This window comes from Grammomys surdaster, unplaced genomic scaffold (genome assembly GCF_004785775.1).
Source record: "Grammomys surdaster isolate TR1022 unplaced genomic scaffold, NIH_TR_1.0 172, whole genome shotgun sequence".
Lineage (NCBI taxonomy): Eukaryota > Metazoa > Chordata > Mammalia > Rodentia > Muridae > Grammomys > Grammomys surdaster.
The window spans coordinates 1,797,083-1,807,981 of record NW_021604620.1 but is presented as its reverse complement, the minus strand read 5'-3'; the positions used below and the strand labels follow the sequence as shown (position 1 = coordinate 1,807,981).

The following is a 10,899-nucleotide window of genomic DNA, read 5'->3' as shown; positions in this document are numbered from 1 at the left end:
CCCTGTGAATTACAGCCCAGCTAACGCCTACTGTTAGTGTGTTAGTTCCACAGAGCAATTTGAGTTTCTGTTAGAACAGAACATGCTACCTGTGAGGCCTCTAGCCTCAGGACAGTAAGGTGAGGGAAATCACAGTAAAATGTCTTAGACAGATGGGCAAGTTGGCACTTTCAGGATTGCTCCTCTTGTCTAAGTGCTTAAAAAAAAAAAACATACGTCACCAAGGTGTCCCCGTGTTCATTCGAGGCAAGGGAGAAATGTGGGCTCAATTATTTAGTCTACTCCTGCAAAGGCCCAGTGTCCCCCAACATAAATTGGAACAGCCTGCTCACTGGCAGATGAGCTAATCTCAGGATTTACTGGTTTAAACACATTAAGCCAAAAACCACTTTAATTTGCCACAGGCAAATTTAATATGCCACAAACACAAATTTAATATGCCACTTACATTTCAAGCCATGAGTTTAGTACAGAAGTTTTTTAAAAAATTAGATTGTTACAATGTAGACAGCTCTCGCTATAGATGCACCCCAGCCTGTCTGCAGAGCTCAGGGGACAACTGGACACAGTCTCCTTCTACCCTGTAGTTGGATCAAACCCAGGGGCTCAGGCTTGCGACTAGCCTTTACACAGAGCCATGACACTGCCCCCATAGCAGGATTCTTAGATACCACACAAACACTTTCCCCACAGCCTTCCTCCAACACCAGGGTCAGGGCTCCCCAAAGCAGGCTTCCAGTGATGCAATGAGTGAAAGAGAGTGCACACAGTCCAACGAGTAGCTTCCAATAGTGTTGTTCTGAGAACACTAAAACCTATGAACTTCACCTTGAACAACCTGCCTGGTTGTTGAGTCTGGAGACTCCAGAACGTCACCGATTGCTTCCTTGACGCAAGCCTGGATCACAACAGTAAGGTTCGGTTTGGTTTTGTTCTTTATAACAAACTATCTGGAAATGCGGTCCATCCATAGTCTTCCCAGCATATTTGCTATGCCCCTATCAAACCGGCCATTTCTAGTGTGTGTGTGTGTGTGTGGAATCCTATTTGACATGCATCCCTCCATCTTCGTCAGAGAACAGCGGGGCACTTACCAGGTTCAGAGTGCACTGGGGTGTGTCCGTTTGGCATGCCATTTGCCACATCTGTGTCCTCCAGGGACAGGACAGCCGGAGGCTGGAACTCAAGCTCCTCTTGGATCTTCTCTAAACCACTCGTCATCTGGGAGGAGCTCATGTGGTTAAAATGCCACTTTGTTTTCTGGATGACACTGTCTGCAGAAAGAGAGAGGCCAAGTTGAGCATCATCAGAATGGCGCGGATGGGAAGCCAAGCGCCCGTTGCTAAGCAACCAGTAAGTCAGATTCCGCACAGAGTCAGTTATCGGAGGTCAGGTGACTGCTATGCATTAATGCTAGTTTGATCCACTTCTTCAAAGAATAATAATTAAAGTATGGATGCAGAGAAGCCATCAACCCTCGGGGATCCCAGAGTTGGCAGGAGGTGCTAGGCCATCCCCTTCAGGCTGTCTTTAAGCTTGGAAACCTGGAATGGCTATTCCTGACAGTCTCGTATCAAAAGCTTTTAAAAAAAAAATCACAAATAAATGCGACTCTGTTGTAAAAGCTGGGAAGGCGTATCTGGAAGGCAAGCTGGTTGTGTCTGCCAGCTTGACGTGAGCTAGAGTCATCTGGGAAGAAGGAACTTTACAGCTGACAAATGCTCTTATGAGACTGGCTGCTAGACAAACCAACGTGGCATTTTCTTACGTTATGATTGATGTGGAGGGCACAGCCCACTGTGCCCAGTGCCACCCCTGAGGAGGTAGTCCAGGGCCTCTAAGAAAGCAGACTGAACAAGCCGTGGAGAGGAAGCCCACCCTCCACAGCCTCTGCCTCAGTGCCTGCCTTGAGTTCCTGCCCTGACTTCCCTTCATGGCTGGCTATGTATGAGCCAAATAACCCTCTTCTTCTCACGTGGCCTTTGGTCATGGTGTTTACCGTAGGGACAGAAAACAAACCAGGACAGAAGTGTTGGCTTTGATTCTTTTAGTTATATTACTATTAATCCACCTCAACAAATCATAACACGATTTTGTTTGTTTGTTTTAAATCAAAGGCTCATACAGTCCAGGCTGGCCTCAAACTTGCTATGTAGCCAATGATGGCCTTGAACTCCTGATGTGCCGACTGCTGGGATTCCGATGCACTCCCACGCCTGGCCTAACAGGCTCTGCGGTGGAAGCTCAGTCATGCACTTCAACATCACGGTTCCCTGACCCTGAGGAGCTACGGTGGTGATCGGGAAGGTCTCCTGTCAGACCCAGTTTTGCAGGGAAGGCCCATACAGAGGAGAGAAGGGCAAAAGAAGGCAGCTTCATTCTTCCACAACTCAACCGGGGACCACGGGAGCCACAGCTGTGGCCTGCCTGCAGACAGCCAGCACCGTCCAGACAGGAAGAAGAGGGGCCCAGGGCAGCAGCTTCACAAAAGTCTCCCAGAACACCCCAGGTCTGCCACAGTGAGGCCCCACACCTGGGCATTCCTGCTCCTGAAAGTGACAGCCCCAGGTCGGAGGCCACTGAGGGATGGTGAAGGCTCTGGCAGTCGTAGCCAGATGGCTTAAGTGCTGGCCTCACACCTGACTGTCTGTGCCAAACACTTCCAGATCTCTGTTCTAGTCCATCCCAAATACCAAATGTCTACTGCCCACCTCTCTTGCTTCCTAGAGCAGTGTTCCCAACCCTCCCAACACTGTGGCCCTATAACACAGTTCCTCGTGTTATGGTGGCCCACCCAACCCCAGCCATAAAATTATTTTTTTTGCCACTTCATAAGTGTACCCTTGCTACTGTTGTGAATTGTAATGCAAATATCTGATATATTTGATGGTCTTAGGCAACCCCTTTAAAAGGATTGTTCAAACCCCCATCCCTTCCCTCCACAAAGGGTTGCCACCCCACAGTTTGCCCTAGAGCTCAAAATGAACCAGTCCTGGCCAAAATTGGGCATGCCCCATGACTATTGGGCTGTGTTCTGTAGACTGGGGATCACAAAGAACCTTCTGGCTGAGCCTGGAACAAGAATGTCTTCTTCCAAAGCAGTCTTTGTCAGTCTGCTTGAGGGAAGGATCGAATTTTTCTCATTTCCAAACTGTTACAGCTGTGATGCTTTGACAAAATGGAGGAAAACCAACCAAACAAGCAAACTCCTTCAGAAACTGTAGTCACCACAGAAGCTGGAAGCTTCTCTGTCTTCCAGGCTCACTCCATTCCCTCAGAGGCTGGGCCCCAGAACTGCCATCAACAGCACTTTCTCCAAGTGTAAGATAGTCAATAGTTCAGGCTGCTGGGCCATCCTGTCTTGGGCATCACAATCCTGATTCATATATACAACTCTGGTCTATACAGGCTGTGGTTTGCTGAGCCCAGCTTCAGGGGCCTGTGGTGAAGAGCCTACACAGGCCTCACCCTTCCACCACCTCCCCACAGGCTCTGAAGACACAGAAAGCCACTGTGGTAAGGCTTCATGGCCACTCTCATGAAACCAATGGCATGTGGTTGCACCTCCCGCGGTTTTCCTGGACGGTTAAGGCCAAACCTAAACTTCAATTTCTATGCACATAACACCATATGAGAGAAGAAAAACATGAAAGACAGATACAAACCAAACTCAAGAAAGGCGTAGGGTCGGGAGGCCAGGCCAATGCAGGTGGTGTTGTAGGAAGCCATGAAGTCCCACCACAGAGACTCTAGGAAACAGAACGCCATGGCTGCTGGGCACTGGCGCGAGCAGATGGCCAAGCAGGCCACGTCCCCCGATGATGAAAAACTGCAAGAGAAGGAGATGTCTGAACTGCTAGGATACACATTGAGCAAGCCCCCTCATCTTCCTTGTTGTTGTCTGTCTTTTTATTTTCTTTGCTTTAAAGACAGGATCTCTCTATTGTGGGTCAGGCTGGCGTCAAACTACATAGCCCAGGCTGGCCCTTTAACGGATGCCCTTCCTGCCTCAGCCTCCTAGGATTATAGGCATAGACTTGGTGCGTACATATACACACAGGCAAAGCACTCATACACATAAAATAAAAAAATAAATCTAACTTAATTGTTTTTCAAGAAAAGACTAAGGCTGTCAAGGTGGCTGAGTAAGTAGTGGAGCTTGCGGCAAAGGCTGATGACCCAAGTTACAGCTCCAGAATCCACATTAAAGATGTGCTGGCATGCACCTGTGGTCCAAGCACTCCAGGAGCAAGATGGGAGATAGAGACAGAATTGCTTAGAAGGCTGAAGGCAAGCTAGCCCATAATATGCAACACAGTAGAAACAAGAGATGCCTGACCTCGCAAGGTGAGAGGACAGTACCAGGTCCCAAAGGCTGAGATCAGACTTCCCCGTGTATGCCATGCATGTGACTGACCACGCTTATGTGTACCTGTGTGCACACACATTTATATGTGCACGTGTGTGCATGTACACCACACATTTATATGTATACATGCATGTGCACCACACATTTATGTGTGCACAAGTCACTGGGGCCCACCACTGGCACCATAAAAACAAGCAAGACAAGAAGAAGCATCAGAGTAGAACATTTTACCCTCCTGTTTTTTAGATTTGATTGTGATACCATAGAGTTTTTTCAGGAAAAGAATGTCCTGCACAGACCAGCTTCTCAGAGCTCCGTGTAGAGGGTGCTCAGAGGATGTGGAGAAGGAGAAAGAAGAGGAAGAGGAGAAGAAGGAGGAGGAGGAAGAAGAAGAGGAAAAGGAAAAAGAGGAGGCGGTGGCAGCAACTCAGAGAAGTAGTCTGCTTTGTGGGTGACAGCTCAGGACTCCAGCCACCACCCTGCCCGCCTGTCTGCCAGCCCCCTTCAGCCTTCCACCCAGCATGGTTGACACCTTCCATTTCTTTTATGATTCGGAGACCGAGTGGCCCTAAAATGCCTAAAAAGACCCCAACTTCTCTCATCAGATTTAAGAATTATGAAAAGGAAACAAGAGGGACTTGGTGCACAAAGACACATGTAAAATCTGACGTGTAAAGTCTGCAGCAAGCCTCTCTGCTATTTAAGCCTGCCTTGTCCCCGAGGGTTCCTTGCCTTGAGTCTCAACATTAAGAAAGGACCAGACATGTGAGCAGCGCAACTGGGGACCAACTGGCTGCCTTCAAATCCTGGCTCCGAGCCTGGGCTAAGTCGCTTGACCTCAATTCCTCTCAGTAAAACACGTGACCCTGCCTGACCTGCCTGACCCTGCCAAGTGCCCCACAGGCCGCTGTAAGCACAGGAAAGTCGTTAGGGCACGAAACATCCGCAGCGTCTAGCAGCAGTGTCACCGGTACCCACCCTACAGTGGGGCTTCCCCTGTTGTACTAACACAAGAATCTACATCTCACTTTAAGTCTCTGAAATGAGAGACCCACCCTCACCCATTTTCATTCCCTTTTTCCTTGCAGGAGGACTGGAAGTTCAAGGTCACCCTCAGCTGCAATCTAAGCACAGGGCTGAGCGAAATCCTGTGTCTGGGCTCTTCTACTCTCCTCTTCTCTTACTGGCATTTTATTGTAGCTTCCTATCTTCTTCCTTCTACTGTACCTAAGTGGAAAATAAAATGGCTAAAGGGTGCCCACTGGGCAGGGGCAAAGGCGTGGGTGCTCTCTGACAGCAGAGGAATGACCAGTGCCGCATCGGGGCTCTGAAGATGGACACCACTCCTTCCCTAGACTGTTGCAAGTGTACACAGCCTCTGACTGCTGAGACCAAACCTTCCTTTACCCACGCTGCCTTTAGCAGTGCCACCTTGACATTCGGGTCCTGGATAAGTGTTTACTTACTAGATACGGAAGTCACAACTTTCTGCACAGCCTCGGCCTGGATGCTGAGCCAGCCTCTGGGCTAAGATCTTGAGCTGCCTCCTGCATTCCAGAAACCCCTGGGCGTGGTAAAAGTCAGTGGAAGCTGAGAGGGGCAGTCCATCCCTCACCCGTACGATGCTGGCGAAAAGGATCATGGACATGGTCCGAGAGAGAAGTCATGAGGACACCTGAGGAAAGGAAGGAGCCTTTGTCAGTGAGGCCAGGAAACGCAAACTGTTTCTCCTATGTCACGTCCAATGTTTTCCCTCCCTCATTTGTAACCTTTACTGAAGACTTCCCTTCCCAGGACTAAGCAAACTGGGACGAGGGACAAAGGGATGGATAAAGAGGTGGAGGTAGCGGGGCTGAGCAGGGGCAGCAGCGGCGGCAGCGGCAGCGGTGGCGGCGGCGGCAGGTTATAGGGTTGAGGACCCTAAAGGGACAGGACATGCCTGACCCAGTGTCAGCGTGTGTGTGTGTCAGGTTACCAGGGAAGAAGGTGCTAAGAAGGTCAATTGCCACACAAGAAAATGAAGGGGCCTGCCGGAGAATGGGCACTGCAGTGGTGGTGGCAGGGAGAGGCAGAAGGCAGCTGCAGAGCTGACAGAACACATCCTTCAGAATTTCTGTTCTCTGATACAAAGCCAGTCAGTCTTCGAGACGATGACTGAGCCCTTACAGATGGCTGAGGGGAGACAGTTAGCAAATCACATCAGGGTAAGATATTAAACATTTGGTCACGCTGTGTGAACACATTAAGAAACAAAAGGAAACAGATCTGGGCCGTGTACCTGTCAGCACAGAAAGAAACCCATGTTAGCACGGCCACAGAGCTGGCAGGGGTTGGGCTACCCGCAGCCTCCACTGCACATCTGGATAGGACAGGGCCTACACATCTGTGTATGAGTCAGCCCGGTAAGGGCTGGCCTCTGAGAATTAGCTCGGGGGCCAAAACAGCTCTGGCTGGTCTTTCCATGCTACACACCCCTCATTGTGATCCTGTCTTTTGGGCCCTCCGTTTAGTGGGATTCATGAATACACTACACAGGTCAGGAAGACAGCCTTACTCCAACACCACTCCTGGCTTCTAGTCTCCTGTGCCCTTCTCAGGGGTAAGTAAACACACACATCTACACACACACACACACCTACACACACCTACACACATACACCTACACACATATATCCACACACACACAGCTATGCACATACACACATACACCTACACCCACACACACCTACACACACATATACTTACACACATCTTCGAATACACCTACACAGTATCTACCCACATATCTATGCATATATGCCTACACACACACACCTACATACACACACTTACACACACACCTACACACACTATGCACATAATATACCTATGCACACACATACCTACACACATACACCTACACACACACACACACACACACACAGCAAGAGAGATCTCAATCCCTTCATCTCAAACCATTCCAGGCTTACCAGACTGGACTGACTCCTGCCCTCTGTCAGCCAGCCACTTCTTCTCATGCACTTCCACTAACTAGAGTCAGCTGTTAAGAACAAAAGCCAGCCTTCAAATTCCCTGCAGTACCTGCAAGGCCAGGCCAGCCACCAGAGGGCACTGTAGGCCTCACAGCCTTGCATGGCCAGTGGCCACCAGAGGGCACTGATGGCCAATGCTGAGACTGACTCCAGAAAAGAGAAGTACACTGAGCACTGAGGTCAACCAAACTGGTTTTTAAAAACATTTTTGAAATGTTTTTAAACTGAGACAGAGGAAGAACACAAGATCAGTTTGAAATCTGAACAACCCTGGGGTTCAAAACACACACTCCTAACAAGGCCTCACATGGTTAGTATGGCCTCACTTGGCACAAGGAAAGAAAAATTAAAAAGTCAATGACTCGAAGCTACAGCAGAAGGGTTAAGATAGGCCCACACACCCGACGTACAATACCCACCACAGTCAGTTGCCCACTAAGACTGCAAGGAGGAAATGGGTTTGCAGGTGACAGCAATCCTAAGAACCAGTCTGGCCACTATCAGAAGGACCCAGAAGACCTCGACTTCACCCACAAAGCTTTTACTGACCAAACCTGCTTTTCCTCAATACGGTAATTAAAAGTTCTAGCCGCTTCCAGCTCTGTCCCGCTGTATGAGAGCTGCCAAGACAGAAACCTTTAAATCCTTCAAGCTATCTCTGATGACTGAATAAAGGTGGCATTATGGATATGTCACCTGTGTCTGAGGGACTGAGACAGCGGCTGCCACTCAGCAAGGGCTGAGGGACTTACACCCTGCTGAGGAAGAATTTTAAAAATGGAGACAAAACTTTTACACACTATTTTCCTTTAGTAACATGCACGAGTTAGAACGTCCACCTATGCACAAAGCCCCCAGTGCCAACAACCCGCACAGTGAGCAAACAGCTGCAGTTCCAAAGGATGGAGGAAGAGTTTATAAGAGAGGGAAGCTGATCTTTGTGAGAATTGATGTTTGTAAGCTTGAGGCCAGGGGCTGCCATACTGCGAACTACGCTCTAAGGAGAGGGCGTGCCTACAGCCCTGTTGTCCCTGTTCTTCAGAGGCTGAGTGGAGAGGGTCCTGAGTTCAAAGCCAGCTGGGGCTACAGAGTGAGGCCCTAACTCCAAAACTCAGAATAGAAAAGGGGAGAGAACAGGAGAGATGTAGCCACTCTGCTCTGAAGTAGGCTTTTCCAGGCCCTACTAAGTGCAGATAAAACCCTGGAAATCAACTACAGAACGATCACAAAGAGATTCCAAGAGGAAGCAGGGTAGGTGAATGGTAGGATCACAGGGCCCTTCTGTGACATGCATCTCAGACCTAGTGTTGGAAGAACTGGCACCTCAAAGCAGCCAATAGAGAGATGGCGCATCTCCCACCACTAAATAAAACCTGCTAACTTTACTCAGAATCGGGGTGATGGATGCATCCTTGAAAACCAGAAAAGCTTCACATTAAAAACCAGGCTGGAGGCTGGAGAGATGGTTCTGCAGTTAAGAACACTGGTCCCTCTTCCAGAAGACCCAGGTTCAATTCCCAGCACCCACATGGTGCTCACAGCCATCTGTAACTCCTGTCCCATGTAGTCTAAGCCCTCTTCTGGCTTTTCCAGGTTCTGCCCTCATGTGCACATACTTACAAAGACACACACACATAGACACATAAGTAAAAATAAAATAAATCTAAAATAAGAAGAAAGAGGGCCACATGGTGGTGGTACACTTGGGAGGTAGACGCAGGAGGGTCTTGGTGAGTTAGAGGCCAGCCTGGTCTACAAAGTGAGTTCCAGAACAACCATGGCAACACAGAGAAACCCTGTCGTAAAACAAACAAACAAACAAACAAACAAACAAACAAAACAAACCCAAAACCAAAAACATACACACACATACACACACACACTCTGACACAAAATAAAAGTGGTCACACACTCTGACACAAAATAATAGTGGTGCTTGCCAGGCAGTGGTGGCACATGTCTTTAATCCCAGCACTTGGGAGGCAGAGGCAGGCGGATTTCTGAGTTCGAGAGTTCGAGGCTAGCCTGGTCTACAGAGTGAGTCCAGGACAGCCAGGGCTACACAGAGAAACCCTGTCAAAAAAAAAAAAAAAAAAAAAAAAAAAAAAACAGAAAAAAAAATGGGGCTACATACTGTATGAATTCCTCTACATAACGTTTTCAAGATCAGCCTAAGCTACGCAGCAAGACCTTGTCACAAAAATAAAGAGCTGGGGATGCAGGTCAGATCTAGATGCACAAGGCCTTGGATTCAATTCTTAGTACCACAAAATAAATAAGTAAAAGCAGGTGAAGGGCCCGTGGTTTCTCTCTGTGTGTTATCTTTGCAACTTCCTGTATTTTAGAAACTGAAAGAAAAAAATTAGCATCAGGACTCCATGGTGGGCTTCTTTCTACAAGAGTCATATGTAAATATGATTACCAACTCTCCACTGCCAGCTGTGATCCTGATGGCTGTGTGAGCCTAGAGAGACCTTTATCCCTGGCGGCTCCTCACCGAGAGAGCCTTGTTAAACTGGAAGATACTATGACAACATCCAGGGTTCATTACACAAAGCTACCTCAGAGACAGCTGGCATTCAATTTAAAACAGGAGTGCAAACCTGGGCTAACCGATGCCTGCCATCCTCCTGCCGAAGTGGAGGAGGGGCTACAAGTTCAAGGCTGGTCTGGAACAAAGCCCTGACATATCACACAGAATAAAGGTGCCTGCTGTCCACCTGGCCACCTAAAGTACACGCAACTAAAAATAAACATTTTAGCTTGGTAGCAGTGATGGATGGACCAGAGCAGTTCCAGGGCACCAAGGGCTACACAGAGAAACACTGTCTCAAAAAATAAAAAATAAAAAGCAAACAAACAAAAAACCCTGCTGAGCAGACAGAAGAGGAACTGGAAGGTATCTTATTTCTGTTCACGGAAACAAGAAATGTATGTGTGCTGTGTCTCTGCCATACTTCTGAACCACACTTTGAAGATTCTACACAATGACTGGAGAGAGGAAGGTTTCTGTGGCAGTGTTCTGTGTAAGCAGAAGCACAGAAGATGACCAAACGCCTGTGTTCATGTTTCTATGACATGGCTTTTTGTTTTGTTCATTGTTTGGGGGTGTTGGTTGGTTGGTTGGTTGGCTGGTTTGTTTGTTTTGCTTTGTTTTGTTGTTTGTTTGAGATAGGGTTTTTAGGTGCAATCCTGTCTGTCCTGGAACTCACTCTGTAGACGAGGCTGGCCTTGAACTTGCAGATATCCTCCTGCCTCAAACTCACAAGTGCTGGGATTAATGGTGTGTGCCACCACTGCCTAGCATATATACAGATCATAATCCACTTCCTACACTTCCTAATTCTCTTTACCAGGTTTGCAAATGTCCTGCTCTGTATACATCACAGACTGTCTTGCTCTGTCATACATACATCACAGGATGTCCTGCTCTGTCACACATACATCACAGACTGTCCTGCTCTGTCACACATACATCACAGACTGTCCTGCTCTGTC

General features: G+C 48.2%; 1 protein-coding gene across 4 annotated transcripts in view; it reads right to left on the bottom strand.

Annotated features, from left to right (window-relative positions):
- The window catches only part of Sec22c (SEC22 homolog C, vesicle trafficking protein), a 20,891-nt gene that overhangs the window by 7,698 nt on the left and 2,294 nt on the right, over window positions 1-10,899 (bottom strand). For all 4 annotated transcript variants that reach the window (XM_028767357.1, XM_028767354.1, XM_028767355.1 and 1 more), the window contains exons 2-4: window positions 5,836-6,044; window positions 3,666-3,829; window positions 1,095-1,274 (exon numbers count right to left, since the gene is read on the bottom strand). In XM_028767357.1, coding sequence (XP_028623190.1) covers window positions 1,095-1,274; window positions 3,666-3,829; window positions 5,836-6,017 — 526 coding nt within the window. In that variant the 5' untranslated portion in view covers window positions 6,018-6,044. The remainder of the gene's footprint in view (window positions 1-1,094; window positions 1,275-3,665; window positions 3,830-5,835; window positions 6,045-10,899) is intronic.